The sequence below is a fragment of the Cotesia typhae genome, unplaced genomic scaffold (assembly GCF_013202065.1).
Source record: "Cotesia typhae breed Kobodo isofemale line unplaced genomic scaffold, CoteBio_Ctyphae scaffold_13, whole genome shotgun sequence".
Lineage (NCBI taxonomy): Eukaryota > Metazoa > Arthropoda > Insecta > Hymenoptera > Braconidae > Cotesia > Cotesia typhae.
In genome coordinates, this window is record NW_027423774.1 from 1063583 (window position 1) to 1085563 (window position 21981).

Below are 21981 nucleotides of genomic sequence, written 5' to 3' on the forward strand. Positions count from 1 at the left end.
ATAGCTAGTTCCTGTTTCGCTTGGATAATAAACAAACAAATTTTACTTTCTCATAATATTATCGTTATCGATAAAAAAAAAAAAAAAAAAAAAAAAAAAAAAAAAAACAGTATTTTTACAATGGCTTTTTCAAATTTTCTTCTATAAGATAAAATATTAATAAAGCTTTTATACTCTGCTTACATGTAAGGCAATGTCAATTAAGATATATTCATAACTTAATAGAGTTACAAAACAACATGAAAAAATATAGAATAAGAAGAATAGTGTAGGCGGGTGGCAAAAATATTTTTTTTGCATAAAAGTTTCAAATTCATTTACTATTGATACAATTTTAAGTATTCATATATTTTTTTACTCCAGTCACGTATAGCACATGAATATGAATTCTACTCTGTATCTCGAATTGTGGCAGAAATTTTTCTTCTCTGTATTTATAATTTCAATATTGAAGTTTTATTATTTAGATGTTGTATTAGGGTAGGGGAGGGGGCAAACGGCGGAGGTCTTAAGAAGGTCCACCTTTACAAACATTAAATGTGAGTGTTATCCATATATGCTGGTAAATTAAAAAAAAATTTCTTAAATAAAATAAAAATTGTTATTATTATTATTATTATTATTATTATTAATTACTAGATTAATGAACCAATATTTGCTAATTAATAACACATATCATCTTCTTAACTTCAAGTTGTAATCAGTCAATCAATAATAAATTTTTTTTTAACTTATTTTATATTTATTTACATCATTATATCATACCTTGGTGTAATAAAGCTAAAAATATTTTCCCACAGTTATTTAATATTATACATTCATATATTCACATAAATAATATAAGATGACTTGTAAAATAAAGATGAAGATTATATTACTTGGAAGGTACTGTGTCATTGATGCGTACAAAAAGAAAATCATGTACGCATTTTACCGTTAAAGAAAGTAAAGTAAACATACAAAAATTACTATTCTATTCAAAACGCTTTGAACAATTAAATAGAAGCATTATAATCATTGATCAATTATCTCATTCACAACTCATCTGTATCAGCTAAGGAAAATGTTACAAAAAGTTATTCAAGAAAATATATAATGTTGCTTTCCCTTTTTATAATTAAATTATCATGCTTGATCTCTGGCTTTGAGTATTACTTAATTTTAATTGCGCTCAGGTAGGGATGTAAAATTTATAAACAAATTGATTGAGTTGCAATTACAGGCAATAATAGTTTAATTGTATTTATAATAGTGGTTAAATTTAATTTTCTGTAGAAATTTATCAAATTATACTTTGCGAATCAACTATTAACCTTGATCTACAACAAATTAAAAATTAATTAAAAAAGGCAATTAAATAGTCAGATTTCACTTTAATTTTCATTTTTTATTAAATAAATATGTATCATATACCTATTTCTTAATTATACCTAGTTTATTATAATATTAAAAGTATTTCATTTGAGAAAGTACATTTCAATTCTATTAAATCATTTGATATTACAGTCTGTGAACAATTGATATATTATTAAATTTAAAAATGCGACTGGAATTCTATTAGCAACATTCAGTATAAAAACATTTTTAAAAATTAATTTTAACATTTAATAGCTTCTAAATTGTTTTTCTCTACTTTATATTAATTTTGACTTTTACATTTATATAAAATTTTACATTAACGTGTTAATATACATCTAGTAAGTAATAATTTTAATCGGACGGATCACACATTATTCATGCAATTTACCAGTCTAAAAAAATATTATATTTCTCACTGGTTAATGATTTTTTTTTTTTTTTTTTTTTTTACATTAAGATATAATACTTTTACAATTAAATTAAGTTTTCTTTTAAGTACACATAATACGAAATACCTTTGATAAATAATGTAATTTCTTAATTTATATATTAGCTTACAATATTTACATATTTTTTTTTTTTTTTATTTATTTGCTAGCACTTTTTTTACGTTCAATATATAAAATCATTTAGTCTAATCAAGAAAATAGATCTTTTAAAAATTTTTTAAAATAATGTCTGAAATTATTTTTTTTTAATAGTGCTCTTTAAGCATTCACACTAAAATATTTCAACCAATAAAAATGTTATAATGGAATGAAAGTCTAATAGTTTATAAATATCAACACGAGATCAATTAAATAAAAATCGCTTTTCATTAAATTATTAAATTATATCATACGAATATTAATTTAAATCGTTCATAGTTTTTAATATTTCAATAAAACTAAATAAAAAAAAAAAAAAAAAAAAAAAACAGAACGATATTTATGTCGAATAAAAATGTGTTACTTAATATTTTCAATTAAATAAACATTTTTATTAAAATAATATCCTTAAGTTTAATCACTATTTGACTTGTAAAAAAAAGAAACTGTTCGCTAGAACAACCCGAACATTTTCTTGGAGCTGCCTGTGCTGCGTTTTTTTCTTACAGGGGCGATAACTTCATTACTCTCATTAGAATTACCATTTCCTATTTGAGCACTAGGGGGGGTAAGTTTGCTCTTAACATGGTCATCAATGAGAGCCTGCATATCCATCTGCCACTGCTCCAGCTGCTGACTTAGTTCAATTTTCTGCTGAATCGCTTCCATCAGCTGACTGTTAACCTGAAGGACGTCTATCCTGGTTCTCGCTAATTCAACTTCCGCTCTATTTTTTCTGGCAACAGCTTGGTCCCTCACCGCGTATGCTTGAGCAATCACTTCATCTCTATTGAGCTCGGAGTCCTCAATGTCATCTCTAGCACGATCACGTTCCTCACGTACCCCACGCAACTCGGCTTCACACACGCTCAATTTACTTGTCGTGTCCAGTAAAGCTTCACCACGTCTCTTTAACTCATCTTGAACTTGTTTCAGTTGCTGTTTTGTATGCTCCAAATCCTCAGTAACTCGATGCAATTCTACTGCAAGACCCAGCTCTCCTGGCGCTCCTCTTCCGGTCAGAGCAAGACTGTACGTCTCTTCAACAAGCTCAGTGAGTGCTCCTGAACAATAGTCCTGGAATATTAAATTTATATTTATAAAAAATTATTGACCAAAATTAAAATTCTGTTTTTTTTAATAAATAAAAAAAAAAAAAAAAAAAAAAAATAAATGGTAGAAATTGAATGAAGTGAAACGTCTTTAAAAATATACGGGGTGTGTAACATATAATAGACTTTTAAAGTATGTAATGTGATCTTGAGAGGATTAAAGGTGAAAAAGGAGAGTCTGTTATTACCTCGGTCTCAACACCGGTGACAATGACGGGCATTGACTCGTCACAGTCACTCTGCAGTCCCGAGTCGTCCTCCCCCCGCCGCAGGTGCGTGTTAAGCTCTCGTAGTCGTTTGCACGCCCTCGTTACTTCCGCTCTGATGTCCTCTTGCTCCCCCATTGAGCTACCGCTTACCTCGCACTCCATTTCCGCCTGCAACGACCTCGGTGGCTTCTGTATCGATCCAGACCTACCTCTTCTCTCTGCTTCGATCGCCGCAAGTGCCGCAGATAACTCATCTCTATTACCGATAACAATAAAAACGATCATCAATTTTATATGTGACTTGAATACATGTTTATCAATTTTTTATTTTATTATTATTATTATTATTAATTTTTTTTATTGCAAATAATTATGAGTACTGTAAATTACTTTATTTTTATATTTTTTAACATTAAAATTTTTTTATTCAATAACCGAGAAATCATAACAATTCAGATTATGATTAAGATAAACTTTATTATATTTAGAGATTTAATAAAACTATTTTTTTTTTTTTTTTATCTACGCATACATAAATTTAATGGCTCCGTAATTTTTTACTCAATTTTCATATAAATAATCATTCAATGAAAATTTATTAAATTGAGACGAATAATTTTATAAAAAGTCAAACAGAAATTACAATAGAATAAATTATTAATAAATGTTCATTATTTCAGTCTGGTAGATTGGTTTTATATTAATTGCTAGAGTAATTATCAATTTTTTAGCTCAGTTCATTAGTGTAATTATAAATAACATACTTTTTAAATAAATTACATGTCCAATGTATTTTGGAATTTTTTGTTAAGTGAAATTTTAAATCTCCTTTTACTATAATTTAACAAAACGATACAGTAAATCTCAACTGGCATAAAATTTCTCTTTGTAATATAATAAATTTCATTTTTTAATTACTCAATTACGAAATTAAACACATTAATAATCTTTTTGTTAAACTTTAATTTAATAAAAAACAATCTACTAAAATTTTATTTCTGATATTTAAAAAAAATTTACCCATTAATTTAGCTATAAATATTTCGTTATTTTGCTTTGTGAATAAAAAAACATGCCAAGAGGTTGAAGCGTGGGTGTTTAAGTACGTCAACATAAACTAATGATAGTTTTATGAACCGGTTTATCATGATTACATCAATTGCTTATGACTTATAAATTTATAATAAATTAAAATTGATAAATTTTTTCGTTTTTATAAAATATTATTTCTGATATTATAAAATATAATTCTTGTGGTTTAAAAAAATTAATTTTTTTTTTTTTTTTTTTTTTTTTAGAGCGTTAATAAATATTTAAGACGCTATAAAAAAGTGATAGTTGAACAGAACTAGAGATCTTGAATAATACCACAAGATTGCAAAATCAAACTCATACTCGTGAGTCATAGCAAGTCTTGGGCGTTGTAATGCGGGCACTATTCCAAGATTATAACTATGGTAACAATCTAAGTTGCAATCAGTATTTTTTAAACCAAACCATAATAATAAACAATTCTAACTTCTTAAATAATTAAAGATTTAATAAAAAAAAAAAAAAAAAAAAAATTATATTTGTCTATAATTATAATTAAATAATAAATAAACAAAATAATTTTTTAGTTTCAGTGGATTTATTGCATTGTATTTTACCTCTCCTGCTCGGCTGCTTTCGCTCGGTGTTCCGCTTCATGGCTGAGTCTCTCCAAGGCCAGAGCCCTTTCCTCGGCTTCCTCCAGGGCTGAACGAGCTCTAGCACTCTCTTCTCGCAATTCAAGTGATCGCCTTTCCAACTCTGTTCTTTGTGCCGAAACCAATTGCACCTTAAATTAATACAAGTACAAATAAGTAAACGTCTTACTCAATAAATACAATACAATAGATTATTATCGTTAATGCGATAAAGATTAAAAATAAAAATAAAAATAAAAGTTACCTCATCGCGGAGAATTTCTAGACTACTGACGTGATCCTGAAGAGTTGTACTTCGTAATGTGCATTTATCTCTAAGTAATTTTATCTCGGTAAGCAATTGATCTTCTGTTTTAGAAGCTTCTCTCAATTGATCCGCTAATCGAATATTTTGAGCCGTAAGTTCACTGACTAAAGTTGCTTGTTCACGTTCTGCTCGTCTCGCACGTTCACTTTGCTCCTCCAACTGGCTTCTCAATGTTTCAACGTCTGTTTGGAGTTCCAGAGCACGTGCTTCACTCTCACCTTTGGCTTCTTCTAGTCTTCGACGCAGTAAATGCCTCTCTTGTTCCAAACACTTAAATTATAAAGCAATTTATTAATTATTATGTATTTTATTATATTATTATTCTATTTAATAATTAGGTAATCGTTTAAAAGTGGGAATTTTTTTCAATAAATATTATAAAAATAGTATAGTAAATTTTAATGTTAAAAAAAATTAAATAATTATTGAAAATTGTTGATATAATTTATTAAAATAAGTTAAGCGATTTCTGATATTTTTTTCGATGTATTTTTCATACACTGAAAAAAAAATTTGAATCAAGACAAAAATTTTTGAATTGAATAAAATTTATTTAAACCAAGAAAAATTTATTAGTTTAAGAATTTTTCTACTTAAATCAAGAAGATGAAATTCTTCAAAATTATTTACTTGATTCAAGTAAATTTTTTTTTTTTCTTTGTGTATAAATTCAAAATATTTTTTTCATTTTAATTTTTTTTAATTTACTATTATTTTAGATGTTTATCAAAAAAATTTTTCATGTCAAAATAAATATTTTTGATTGTTTTTTTTTTAATTATTTTATTTTTGAATAATTTGAAGAAAAAAAAATTTTAATAATAATTAATTTTAAACACTTTTTAATAATTATTAATAATTAATTACTTATTACTCATTAAATAATACATTGATTTAAAGTTATTAAGTCATCATGAGATCACGTATAATTAATAACTATTGAAATTTATTTAAAAGAAATGAAGTCATTGCCGAGTGAATCAATACGTAAAAAAAGAGTACTATTATTATTATGTCTACACCTTTTATAAATTAACGTGACTAGCTTTCCAAGTTATGATGATATATATATATATAATAGAAACATTTAAAATTCACCATTTTTATGTTCTCAAAAAAATTCTCAAGAATTTTTCTTTAAATAACAAATTATTTAAAATTGTTGTGATTAGCAAATCGTTCAGTAACAAATAAAGAATTCATAATATAATATATGACTTGATAAGCTTGTAATATTACTTTTATGGGTATATACATGCGGTGGTTATTCATGCGAAAACATAAATATAAAAAAATGGAAAGGCGAACCCGAGATCGAGACTATACAGCTTTGTATTGAGTTAAAGAAGGTGAAACACGAAGGTCTTTAAGAATATTATTACAGAGAAAGAATACATCTTCTATTTTTTTATTGTTGACATAATTTTTTTACCACACAATTAAATATAATTGCCGGCAATTGTAAAAATACTTTTATTATTTATATTATTTTAAAAACAAATAAAAACTATTTCTATGTAAGAAGTTAATTCATAGTTGAAAAATACAATTATTGTATTTAAATAAATAATTTAAAGGATGTGTACACTCAAAATATAGAAAAGGGAAAACCGAAATAAATTATTTGTAAGTAGGCTTGGTTGTATTTATGTTATATGACGGATTTTCTTTATTGAGTGTAATGTAATACGATTATTTTCATTACTACATTCTGTTATTATATTTATGTACGTAACGATTTATATGTAACGTCTATTTTGAACTGAATATCCTTGTGGAGAACCCTTTGTTATACACACATTTTCTTTCTCCTTCTGTATGGTTATTAATATTGTGCAAGTTCGTTGTGTTCAGCTAATTAATTAAAATAAATACATATGTGGTCATTCTTATTATTATTTTTGAATTAATGATTTATAATTCATACCGTTCTTCAAAATACTAGCTAGTTTTTAATTCGTATATAAGATATAATTTAACTCTCGCTAAACACTAAATTACTGACCCGTGTTGATATTAATAGTGTTATAACTATATAATTAAAATGAGTTTGTCGTACGACAAACTAAAAAAAAAAATTGTACAATAAATTTTCAATTTTCTTATGACTTATTTTAATGAGAGAAAATAAAGGGATTAATTATGTTACGTAATAGCATGTAAAAAATCTTGAAATTTAAAATTATTAAATTTTTAAGCATGACATTATGATTCTTGAGTTTTAAAAATATCTACTTTTGTGTAACCTAAAACTTTTTCAATGTAATATTCATACAATGCTTCAATAACAACTGATAAGTTTTAATAAATTTAAGTTTTACAACAAGGTCGTGCTTAGAAGGTTAAACTTGAATACTCGTCTATCATATGAATAGACCTTTAGTACATAATTTATAATTGTACATTTTTTTCTTTCATTAACAAAATAAAAGCTCATTAATACTTCTGAAATTATTTATATATTCATGATCTCATTTCAGCGATAAATGATATTGTCTGAAGGCTATGCTTATAACTGAGATCCCAGACAAAGAAAATTTTAAATTTGCAGAAAGTTTCATTTCTGACAATGAATAATAATTATGCATATATTTTATTTCAATAATAATGAGAATATGAATAAATATGAAAAATGTTTCAATTAAACTCGAATAAAAAATTCTAATCTTCCATAAATTAATTACTTTTTTCGCGTAATTAATTTTAATGAAAATTAAAATTTTTTTAATTCCGTAAAGTGAATATAATGAAAAGATATTTCATTTTCTCTTACATATTTATATCGATACAATTCATGGAATATGTAATGATGGATTATCGTAATAAGATAAAATTTATTTACACATATGTTTAGATGAAAATCTAATGTAATAAGCAAAAAGTGTCATCTTCGTAATGAAAAAATATATATGCTAATATAACGTCTATGACTAATTCAATATAAAGCGAGAAATTTACTGAGAAATAGTAAAAATACAGTGTGACATAAAAAACTCTCAGAGCATTCAACTATTTCTATTGTCAACGTCATCTCCGTCAAGCGTCATCATAATTACTTCCCAGGTAATTTGTGTAACTCGTTAGCGGAATCTCTAACTGCAAGAGTTCAGAATGTAACTAACTCGCTAATCAAGATTGATATCTGCGTAATTTATAAAATACGGAACAGTTACAGTTATATTCACAATTTTTTTGTGAAAATTACAAATTCACTATTTTAAGTTACTTGCTGATTACATAGTCAGTATAATTAAGTGTCAAAATAAACTTGCATAATACGTCTTAATTTACGTACTTAAAAACTGTATTGAGAAATTCGAATATTTTTTAATAATTCGATAATTAGCTATTGCACTAAAGAAAAATTAATTTATCGCAGTATTAGATATTATTGTAACAATTATTGTCTTGGATTGTAAAAAATTATTTTATAGAATATAATATTTCCAGATTAAAAGATTATTTTATTGTAAAAGGATTTAATATCCTGATCGGAGATAATTCATAAAAAAAAAAATACTTTACTTGTTTTATTGCGATGAAGAAATATTTATTTCCGAAAATGGTTATTTTATTTTAATCGGTGTACTCCTGACAGTAAATTATTATGCTTGCAATTACTTATTATAGAAAATACACATTAAAATAATTTATTGTTCAAAGTTGTTATTTTTTATTCAACGAAAATTTGTGATGTAACTAATAATATATGATACCTTTATAAATAAAATATAAATATTATATTAATCATCACTATTAGTAATTTTCTTCAAAAATATTTTTTAAACGCCAATCAAATTTTTTAGAGAATTAGCTTAATTTTTTTCGTTCATTAAAAATTTTTTAATTCTAATTCTTTTTGATAAAGAGAAAATTATAAAGATTTTCTTCATAATCTATTATGTTCAATTTAATTTAAATGAAGATTATATTCTTAGATATATTATTTTATGAAGGTTTAGTACTTATATTACAAGATAAATTTGTAACATTATATTAAATTAAGTGAATACAATTTTTCCTATCTTTTATGATTATATATGATATAGTTTGCAATTTATAACAATGTCTTCGCATAATTGTATTTTAATTATGATATTTTATTATAATAATTTTAGATCATAATTCAGATATTTTATTTATTTTATATCATATTAAATATTTTTATTAAAAAAAATAAGATCATCTCCGTAAAGTCGATAAAATATATATTAATAGAGATAAAATAACAAGCGATAAATCACGAGATATTTTAGCTTGTTTCCTTTTCATTTTCATCAACATAATTCTGGCTATTTTATTTTCAACATCGAGGTTTAATCGTGAAACGGTCATTGCTTTTCAGTAGAAAGTAAAATTATCCCTTATGTGCTCTAGTCTAATCGGTGCTCTGTAGCACAATCGTTATAAGTAATAACTGTTTTTATTTATTATCCAGTGGGCAATCCTACTAAAGTATACGTAGCATCTTCACAATGAATGGAATATTAAATTAATTCATGCTTTCAGAATCTAAGGACATTTTTTCTACGTCCATATAATGTTATGGCTATTCAAATTTAAACTGACCCTAAAGTAGCATTTTAAGATTATTTTCGATAATAAATTCACATATTTATAAATTAATATTAAAAATCAACAATATAAATTACTCTTTAAGAGATATGTAGTATAAACATTTGCAATCATAAATTGCAAATTGTAATTGCAAACATCTACTGAGAATCTTGTGAAAGAATTAATTAATATTAATAAATTATTTTCCTTAAAAATAAAAAGTTAAAAATTAAGTAACAGTGCTGTGTAATCTCTTAACATTGTAATACTGCAATTATTAGCAAATAAAATAACATACTTAAAAGGATATATGTTTAGTCTTTATTTATATGCCAAATCTGAGCGGTGTTTCTATTTTTACAAGTACTTATTAATACTTATATCGTTTCAATATTATCAAATAAATTTTAAAAATTTGGTAAGATAATTTTAAAAGTTTTTATATTTTAAAATAAAATTTATGAAATTTTTTATTTTAGATTAATTGCACATTCCCTTGTGTGTATATTGTAACATTTTTACTTTTTAACCTGCTGATGAGAATTGAATTAAAGTCAAATTATCTTTAGAATAAAAATAACACTTGTTACGTAAATTAACAATAAAAAATTTCGCAAAATTATTTTCTCCTTCCCCTTCCCCTTTTTTTATTATATTACACTTATGTATGTTTTGGAAATTGGATGAATCTTTTGGAAAAAAAAAAGTGAAAATAAATATTAGTGATAATTGGATGTTGATTAATCTTGGCATAAATCGGCTTTTAATAACACGAATAGTGAATCAACATTAATAATATAAATGCTTAATTCGAAAACTTTAATGATATAATGAAGAACAGCTAATTCTCTCATCATCGAGTAGCACTATTATGCTAATAATAATCCTGTAATGATAATTGATCTTAATTACAGAATGCATTAAACACATCTCTCTTTTGAAAAGATATTTATCATTTACTATGTTATATTTTATGCCTGATTCATGAATTTTTTTTTATTTAATTGATTTTGCTACAAAAAATCTTAAAAAAAAAATCAATAATTCAGAATATAAAATATTTGTATAAAGATTTCAGTTTTCTCTTTCTGTGTCTATTTTTTATCTTTTATTTCTTATAACATCTATACTTGAAGCTCTCGTTACAAATTGTAATTTAATATATCATGTATGTATGTATTATTATTATTATTATTATTTTTTTTTTTTTTTTTTTATTAAATAAAAAAACCATTGGTTTGTCCATGATGACCGTATGTACTTTCTCGCCGCGAGTTATAAATACTCAACAATTCTATTAATAAAAAATAAGATTTGATTTCATAACCCACGACTGTTTCTGTTGTTTTACTTAATTACTTTCATTATGTTTTTATTTTTATACCCATAATTATAATTTTAGCATTTTCAAAACTATTTTTTCTTTGTAACTTAAAAACAAAAATAATTATAATTATTCAATGACCATAAAATCATTAAGCTTCAATTGGTGTAACACACAATAAACAAATATTATTTAACAATATAATAGTTAATTTGTACACAAAAAGCGACAAACAAATTAGACTGCTCCAAAACACGATATAGCCCACATTAATGTTCTTTGTTCCATTCATACATTTCCCGTTTCCTGAGTTTCTGTTTTCTTAGTATAGTAAATATCCTTTCTCACGTCTTGTGCCGAGAGTAAAGGCTTTATATTACAATTTTTTCAAGGCTTCGCTTACCCTTTTATGCTCAAAAAAAAAAAAAAAAAAAAAAAAAAAAAAAAAAAAAAGTTGACTTTTAATGGTTGTTTGGATAAAAAAGGACTTCGATTAAAGAGAAATAATATTGTGGCAAGAAAGTTATTTCAAAGAAAACCGATTAACTTTGAAAATTAAAATTCTATTAAGAGTTAAAAATTGAATTTTAGAAAAAAATTAAATATTTAAAAAAAAAAATTTATCTAAAAAAGGAAAAATACAATAGTCAGATTTCTAGACTGAAAAAAAATTAATTTGAATAAGAAAAAAAGTTTTTTGAGCCAAGAAAATAATTCCAGAATAGTTTTAATTGTTTTTAATCAAGACAAAAAATTCTTGAATCAAAATTTACTTAAATTAAACCAAGAAAATGTTTCGTACGGTAAATTAATTATCTATAATCTAATTATTAGGTACCCGTTAAAGTTCGTGCTCAATGGATAGAATGAAGAGTAGAGATAAAGATAATGGCTTTCAAGTATCAGGAACAAAAACTAATGGTTACGAAACACGTATCGAAGATATTTTTCATCTGTATAACGTTATGTCACATCATACTGTACAGAATCTCTCTATCGTACAGTAGAAATCATCTATTAGACATAAAACTAAAATACAAAAATATCAAGTACTTCGAATCTATTTTTCAATAACTATAATTTAACGTTAAAGGTAAATAATGGATTATAGCTATAGTATAAGCTTGGTAATAATTTTTATTATCTTCAATAAAAATAAACCATTGATCTCGTAAAGCAATTTCCTTTGTTCGACAAAAGTCCATCACCAATTTGATGATGGAATAACCCAGAGAAATCGTAACTTTAATGATAATGATGAAAAAAAGTAATTGTCTGATTCACAGGCTGTGGAGGAAATAGCAGAGAATTCTGATGAAGTTGTAACTTAATTTAGATGGAAGTGCTTAAAGCTAACTACTTTCAGGAGGGAATTTTTTAACAATAGGTGTGAAAAAAACTAAGAGTAATGAGTTGATGTAATAGGTGATTCAAGGTTAAAAATATCATGCTTTAATTTTTCATCATCTTATAAATCTTACTCAATACTCATTTCTAGTTTCTACGCATTAATTTATTCCTATTTCCAATTAATTATTAAAAAGTAAAAATTAATTTTGTTCACCAAAGGTACATAAAATACAGCAGAGGAAATTACGTAGAATATTATTATTAACTATGGAAAGTATTTTTGATGTAATCGAGAATAATTTTAGATAAATTTATAATTTAATAAAAACGTTATGAAATAATTTTTCGAGACTCATATAAAAAAAGATTAATGAAAATTAAATACCTTGTATAAACATCAATTATAATAACAAGTGATTTATCGAGTTTTTATGCATATAAGCTCACTATTACGGCTAAAATTTAAGCGAAAGTAATCACTAATGTTGATAAAAATTGAAAAGATTTATGATTTGTTACGATTTGCATTTTTTTACCAGATATTATTTTTCATAATTTTATTTCACGAATCTCGGTAATAAATGATATGAAAATTGAATCGATGAGTAATCAGAATAGACCATAAGTTATGACAATTAAAAATAAACAGATTAAATTATATATATTATTTTTCTTTGATAAGAAGCATATGTTTTAATTTAATAAGATAAGAGTATTTTTAATGCCATCAAAAGAATCAATTTAAAGATATATTTAAGTGAGATGATCCATGCCTCCTATATAAAACACAGAGCGTGCATTCATATATTTATAATAGTATTAAAAATATATACGCATAAATGCATTCAAGACAAACTCTTGAGGACACGCAAAAACGTTAAAATATTACTGGTAAAAGAATTAAAGAACAAGAGTGGATTTATTCGTAAGATTTTGATTTTTTAAAATAAAATTTTTTACTAAATAAATGTTACTTTTTATTACCATATAATTTATTATGATATTTTTAATCTAAAGCCCAAATTTTATAGTTCTGTATTTAATTTAATATTACTTTTTTATGCGTACACTATTAATTTAAGCGTTTCACTATTAATTATAAAAACTTCTAAACTAATAGTAGTCGATAACTATATTTCGTGTCAGCGTGTATTTTTAATTGCTTAGTTTGTCATTAGTTACTAATTATACACTAATTTTTATAGTTTTTTTTTTTTTAACGATTAACAAATTAATGATCATTGATTTAAAAAAAAAAAAATATCGAGAGGAAATGTGAATTGCTTTATTTTTTAATTTTTTAAAAATTTGTCCAGTTTTAAGATAAAAATATTCATTTGCTCTCTTACTCTATAAAGTGTGATTAACATCATTTAAAATATGTGACGTATATTTTAACCGATTAACTATTATTTAATTAAACATAAATTATATCATTTTTAAAAACATTATCTCAAGTAAATAAAAAAATTCAATATTAAATTAAATAATATTAAATTTTGACGATATTAATATTAATGAAGTCTACATTAGGTTCTTAAGTATTATGTACTCGGGCTAATCGTAAACCAGGAAATAGTGTGCTCTATTCTTGAGAACGTAAAACTACCAGACGTCTATAAAAAGCATCGTATATTATTTCCTGCAGTTTTTATACTCACAATATCAAAATGAAAGCGTAAAATACGCGAAAATTAAGAACGTGCAAATCAACAATTTAAATAATTATAATTTATGTTATCATTGAATCTGAAAATATTTCTGGACAATATTATATCGTGAATTATTTTAATGTATGTACGTACATTCAAAAATTTTAATTTATAGAGATCATAATTTTAAATATATAAATGAATAATATTTTGAAATGGTTAATAATATTTTGTACATCTGAAAGCCGATTAAAATTGATTGATGGTATCTTTTTTTTTTTTGAGTTTGAAGAGCGATGATATAAATATAAATGTGTCCATCAAATTAATTTTTTATGCACATAAATGTTATTTTAAGAATTAAAAAAAAAAAACTTAACAGTTTTACTTTCGAATTTTAATTAATGTAAGTGGATATTTTTTAGAGTAAAAATTTCAAGAACTAATATGACTACAATTAAATGGTTAAATCGAAGTAAAGTTAAAAATTAATATTGAAGTTAATGTTTTCATGCTACGTACAAGAAAAAAAATGGTCTATGTATCCAACCGACCTTGATGGTCTACTAAAAAGTATTGCGCTCGAAATACATATATTTATAATATGTATTACTTATTTCTGGTGTGTTTATAATAACTTTTATGTCCCCCTAGAATATCTGCAGTAACTTATTTTCTCAAGTCAAAATATTAGACATCAGAAAAGAAGAATTTTTTACATAAATATTACTGACAAGATCTTATTCTATGTAAACATAGCAAATACTAACATAAAAAAAAAAAACTTTACTGAGTTAATTAATAAATTTGAAACGATCTGTGGCTTGTTTATAAATTTTTGCATGTCTTCTGAACCTCTGAATAATTATTCAAAATAAATATAAATTAGAATGGGACAATAATCAAATTTTATCATTTTTTTGATACATTGTGAATAAATTTATTAATGAAGTTTCATTAACCTCAATATCATTTCTGTTATCATTTCGAATTGTTTATTTTAAATTTTATGTTAATATAATCAATAATGTCATATTGATTATCGCTGAAAAGATAAAATTATATTTCTATGAAATAAACTAAATTTTTCAAGGTCGGAATAAAAGAATATAAATTTAATTAATATACAAAAACTATTTATCTGCTATTAAGTATTTATTATTGAAACATTGAGAGGCAATTTTTATAAAATAATCGAAGAAAAAAAGCCCAAAAACTAATTTCTGACTCAAAAATTTATTTTTTAAAACTTTAAGAATCCTGAACAATCTTGTGTTGTATTAATTTCTTTGTAATATTAAAAAAAATCAAATTAAACATAGTAAAAAGTAAAATTTATTGTGGAAAAAAAAATTGATGATATATTAACCTAATTAAAGCTATAAAGCCAGTGTCATCTATCCGTCTAGCCGTGAAATAACATAAAATAAACGTTTATTGCTAATTAATGAATCTAAGAAAAAATTAAATTAAAGCATTTAATGAATACTGAATGTAAAATAGGTTAGTAGGCATTAAAACTATAGATAATGTATTGTACAATTCTTTGAGCTCATTAAATGTGAGAGAAAGAAAAGTTTACTTAGAATTTGTAATAAGCAATAACAGGCGTGAGTACGAATTATATATGAAATAGTAACACTTTCAGTGTTAAAATCATATTAACATAGAATTGGAATATATTTCCTTAGATATTTTTAAATAAATACTCAATAAAATAATTAAATATTTAAATGCATCTATACATAAATATTTAGCGAATATAAAATTTATGTTACGAATAAAATATATGTTAATTGATTAATTCCGTTGTGTTTTGCATGTTCCGTTCACCTTATTCAATCTTATTTTGTCCTCATCTCATATAATTCTACAGTTTCATAGCCCGGATACGCAGCTTGTGTATCTTTTCCTTACATTTTTATAATTCTAACTCTAAATTAGCTAATTCTCTGAGCCTATTCTTCTCAAGTGAATTACCATGTAGGTTAACGTTAAACAATCGTGGAAATAACCAGCAATAGAAAAACCGGATGATAGAAAAAAAAATTCGTTAAGTATTTATGTAAAGAAAGATAATTATCGTTATAATAAAAATTGTACATAAACATATATCACTATTATATATCTATGTAAAAATAAATATACATACTGTCATGTATTCAATTTTTTTGGCCGCTTAAACCACAAAATTCTTTCTTTTCAATTACTAAAAAATCTAACATCTGCCAAATTTTAAGAATTCATCTTAAAGTTAGCACGTACGATATAAATTGATATATCAAATTTATTCCCGGATGTAGATGCGTGCATGTCATTTACTTATTTTACGATCTACTTTTTACATTATCACAGGATATCCACAAGATCAAGTTTCCGTAGTGTAGTCGTGTATAATTTACACATCGACAGAACAATGGTGAAAGAAGAAGAAGAACTTGTCTTGTTATTCGCATAAAAATATACTGCATTTCCGTATGTTTAAAAACGAATTTTTAAATGAAAAGAAAGAAAAATTGTGCTATTTATTTATAAACGATAAAAGGAATTATGATTATTATTTTATGAGTTTTTTTTTTAAAGAAATTGAATAAATATTTTAATAGAATTGTTCAAACATGAATAATATTGCTAAATGCAAAATAGTTTTGTTATCAATACATTAAACTTTTTAATCCACTTGTGCGACAGATGTTTGATATATAAAAAGTAAGATATATCAGCAATTCAATGATCACTGCAAACTGAATTTACGGATCACTGCTTTTCATTTTCTTGGCTTCTTTGATTCTTTACATACTGTGAAACTAGTTTTTGAAATATTGTGCAAGTTTTTATCAATGCGATACGTTCTTTATTTGCTAATTTTGTCAATTTATTACTTTACTTTTACGTTTATGAACGATTTTTTTTTTTTTTCCCTATTATTCAAAAATATTCTAAATTAATTTTGACTATTCTGAATTATTTTAAAAATATAATTTGGGAATTTTTCAAATTATATTAAGTATTTCTGACTTTATTATTCACTTTAAAGTAGAGCATACATAGCCTATCTGCATGATGGGTAGTATAGATTATTCTTCTACTTCTACTTCGATAATATCGATTTTTCTCTAGTGCTTTCAGTAATAATTTATAACTATTGATTATGTACCATAAGCATATAATATATTACACACAGTCGATAGTTAATAACATGAAGTGTATGTAATGTTTATTTTTAAGTGTTCAATAAAATAAAATTAATATATTTCTCTACCCCCAACTAAAAAATTTATAAATACAATAAATTTAGCTTCGGGTTGTCATCACAATTATAGATTTTCATAAGATACAGGAAATAACTCTTAAGCCAACAATATTTCATCATCTCCTCTCGAAAAATTTTTTTTTTATCCAGTCACACATGGCTGAGTAAGTTAATGCAGCGTAACCGTTCTCATTTTGTTATATTTTATTTTTATCTAATGGATAAATAGAATTCAGACTCATAGATTCAAATGGAGGCGGGGACCACCTTACAAGCGACCTAAGATATAATATTGTAAGGTGTTAAGATGACAGTGTGTTTACTGTGTAAATAGAGGTCAAAAAGAGCCGAACGGTAAAGCACGAAAAGGCAGACAGAGCGTGTTACCGGCTATTGTCTTTCTTACTCTTAAATATGTTGCTTAAGCCAAACTATCTTGTTTCCACGCTTTCATAGATTTTTCAATTCTTATCGTGCCAAATCACAATTATGCATTACACATTGCAATTTACTATGTAACCACATTTTATTTTGATACTACTTTGCTTATTTTTTGGTTTTAATAATTAAAAAAAAATTTCCTTTCATAAGTTTGAATATTTCAAAATTAAAATCATTAATTAGTTTGATAAATTCATTTTTGAATAAACCGCCAAACTTGTTTTTAATTAAAAAGCTTTATTCACTCGCGGAATAAATTTTCATACTTTTATTTATAATAAAATCTCATCGGTAGTTGTATCAATATTAAACTATCTTATCATTGCTCATTATACATGACTCACGCTATGATAACGCGTGCATTGTTTATGTCCATTCTCTAGGCCTCAAGGTCGTAACTAAAGTTCATGTGCATATTCTACTCTACTAGGAATAAGGCAATTTATTTTTTAATTCAACTTAATTAATGTGCTTTCATTATAAATTAATCTAAAAAATTAATTATGATGGTGATGGTAATAGCAAAAGAGACGGTGAAAACAAGGAAACTAGTGATGATTTCAGCAAATGATAAGTTGAAAAAAAATGGTTGTATTTTGTATGATAATCAACTGTAAAAAATTATTAATAATTATTTAATGTAAAATTGAAATTTGAATTAATATTCTTCAGATTGTGCATCGAAAAATTAGTATTTATAACATTCCTTTTAAATTTTTTATTTTTATTCAATACTTCAGGTATACTGATTATTTAGTTTAATTTTTTAATTATATTATTTGAGTTAATGTGAAATATTTTATAATTTTACGAATGTAAATAAAAATAATAATGTAACAATAGAATGTTTTATTGATTCATTCAAAATTGAAAAAAAAAAATATTGACATATCTTGAAAAAAATATTGTTAATAAACGTTCATACAACTTGTTTTCCAAGCTATCAGTTTCTAAGTATATTGCAACAAGTTTTTAATCATTAATCGCTAGTAATTTACGGTTATATGTGTAACCGTATAATATGAGTCACTACTTTTTTTTTAGATTTCGAAGCTTTTACCTGATAAAATAACAAAATGTTTTATAATTTATCGTTATTGTAATGTAAAATAATAATTCGCGTAATGTATTATTTATCATATCGCGGTAAAATATTTGGACAGCATAATTATTTAGAATAAAAAAAATTTTAAATAAAAAGATTGACAAATATAACGTAAGAAAAAACCAGTTTTATGATAAACACAATTCTGATAACGATTTAATTTTTTATTATTTTAAAACGTTCATTGTTCACATGTTGTAAAAAGCATTAAGGCAATTGTACGGAGTTTCCAGAGTCAGGTTATTTTTTATCTACTTTTTTTTTGTAAATATACTAATCTCTATGAAATGAAAATATTTTGAGGACTCTAATATTGACATAAGTTTTCGATCACTTTATCATCGCTTGAAGTAGAGGAATCTCAAGAGATAATTGTTGAAGTGAATGTACAAGCGTTTCATTATTTTTGTTTTGATTTACGTCAATAAATACTTACATATTTTATCAAGAAAAACAAAAAATGTCACATTTTTTTTAAATATCCGAAAATAACAATGGATAACATTCGATTATTTATTATTATTTCATCAAAACATTTAATTAATTGAAAATTAACTCGGAAACAGTAAATAAAAAATTTGAAATTATTTTAGAGATTTTTGTTTAAAAAAAATTAAATAAAAAAATTTTTTTTATAAATTTCATGGAAATTTTCTCCAAAATTTAAAGTTTCAGATTTAAATACGTTTAATAAAAAATTTAAGAATATAAATTTGCTTTTAAATTCATTTTTTTGACATTTATAAAAGTTGATCTAAACTATCAAGTATTTTATAATAAATTTAAAATGGAAATTTTGTAAATAAAAAATCAGCGAATGTAACGTAATGCAAGTAGATTGAATGAATACAAGTGAAATTAAAATATATAGAGAAAATGAGATCACCGATAGCAATGTTGGTGAAAGTAAAATCTGTATAAAAATATCACGAATTGAGTGTTGAAGTCACTGGGGTGAACATTTTTTCGGTAATCATTTACACAACATCGAATACATTTATATTGTATGCACTTTGACATCTGACATATACTATGAATATAAATGTATAGAATTATGGTGACCGGTAGACAGTCAAGTGTATAAAAATAAATAATGAACATTAATCGAGTAGCTAAACAAGAATATACTCATGCAAACACTTACCTCAAGTTTATTTGCATATTCTTCAGCGATGGCTTCACTCTGGCGTGTGAGTTCCTGATTCCTTTCTAGCAAGGCTTTTCCAAGTTCAGCAGCAAGCACAAGATCTCTCTCACGTTGCTTGAGAAGTTCATGGGGGTTTACAATATCGTCATCACTATCCAAAGAGTGTCTTCTTGTTTGCAGATCCGAAATCATATCTTCGAGGGAAAATTGCTCTAATTGACCATCTTTCTTTGGCAGCATTGTTACAACTATGTTTTTAAACGCTGAACAAGTCGATTATATATCGAACTTTATTACGTTCAGTTTTCCACCTGAAAATTATATCGTCGCGGGTGCTACACCGCGACGTTATCAATGCTACGTCAATACATTCAATGACGTTGTATCGTACGAATGATCGTTATTGATTCGTCGCAATTATTAATTTTATTTCAATGAGTGTTACTATAAATCTATGACGTTTTAACAAGTCCCATAAACATTCTTCTGTCGACATCGATTATCGACTATTACATCACTAACTTACGATGGTATTTATTGATTTACACGCTCGTCGATTACTCTACAATTCACTTAGAGACATAGTCACGTTTAATTATTATAAGATAATTTTAATCGACACTTTCAGATTTTTTTTTATCATCTCTAAATCACAAACTTATTAATTTAAGACTTAAAATACATACCATATATAATTTACTTGTATATTTATCATAAAATATGTACACTCATTTGAACAGTGTCAATATTCCGTGTGTTTGGATACCACAGTGAGTCATGAAATAATAATAAAAGCAATATAATTAATTGCCTCGAGGTAAAATCGATCGACCACGAGTTATTTTTTTACATAAACTTGAACCACGTGGCCTCGTCAATTAATTTATTATTTTTAGTCCATGACATTATACCTTCAAAACGCAGACATCTTCCAGATGATTTTCCATTAGATAAATACATCGTAATCAATGTAACACTTGCAATATAATAAATTTCACTGTCTATAAATTTTTTTCTTCATTCAAATTATTATAATTATGAGTCAATGTTTTTTAATAATTTTCGGTCAACCACTCATAAATAAAATTTACCTTCGATGTTTATTCTTCTGATATATATTTTTAAGGTAGGTGGTGTCACTCAAGTTATTTATTGATTACTATAACACTGAGATCTATTCGTTGTAAACCACATTAGAGTTATTTAATGACAACTCTATTCTCCTTTTTGCATTATTATTATTATTATTATTATTATTATTATTATTATTAATAATATTTTTTTTTTTTTTTTTTTAATATTCTTCAATCGATTGAGCAATAAACCAGTGAATAAAACGTAAATACAAGTGTTCCCACACAATTATATTTGAATATTACATACAAATGTATATAAAAATTCCACTGGATTTGGTTCAGTTGTTATTTACTATTGTATCCGTCACCGTGTTATAATAAACACCAAAAACAGGAAATGAATTTAACCAAAAAATTAAAAAGAAATTATTACTGTTATTCAAATAATTTTAATTTTAAATAACAATAATAATAATATTAAAAAACCTGATTATTTCAACCGAAATATAAATCCTCTTGATATTTAATCGCAGAACATTAACGTTCACTTAACTTAATATAAATCCAATTGTTAAAGTGATGAAATTATCGATGATACGTTATACGTGATGAATGGATTTTATTTATCACACTTGTGCCCTCAGTGCAGAATATTAATACATTGTATGACACTGAAGTTGACAGACATAAAAAATTTTTTTAACAATTAAATAATTACTAAAAAAAATTTCACATGTAAAAATTACAAGTGAACATTTTTTTTAATTGTAATTGGTTGGTTAAAAAAAATTTTTAAAATTGACAGCTGACGGCT

General features: G+C 24.7%; 1 protein-coding gene across 1 annotated transcript; it reads right to left on the reverse strand.

Annotated features, from left to right (window-relative positions):
- Positions 1 to 669: 669 nt before the first annotated feature.
- Positions 670 to 21307, reverse strand: LOC141534990 (bicaudal D-related protein homolog). The gene is made up of 5 exons (XM_074254683.1): positions 20089 to 21307; positions 5200 to 5532; positions 4917 to 5086; positions 3247 to 3523; positions 670 to 3023 (listed from the first exon to the last, which is right to left on the reverse strand). Exons 1-5 carry the CDS (start codon positions 20329 to 20331, stop codon positions 2400 to 2402), a joined length of 1647 nt encoding a protein of 548 aa, XP_074110784.1. The 5' UTR covers positions 20332 to 21307; the 3' UTR covers positions 670 to 2399.
- Between the last annotated feature and the right edge of the window lie 674 nt (positions 21308 to 21981).

Excerpts from the sequence above, each read along its gene's own strand:
- LOC141534990 (XM_074254683.1), bottom strand. The coding sequence starts at position 20,331 with ATGCTGCCAAAGAAAGATGGTCAATTAGAGCAATTTTCCCTCGAAGAT. Across the intron at positions 3,524-4,916 it reads AAAGCAGCCGAGCAGGAGAG|AGATGAGTTATCTGCGGCAC; the intron begins GTAAAATACAAT and ends TATCGGTAATAG. Across the intron at positions 3,024-3,246 it reads TCACCGGTGTTGAGACCGAG|GACTATTGTTCAGGAGCACT; the intron begins GTAATAACAGAC and ends TTAATATTCCAG.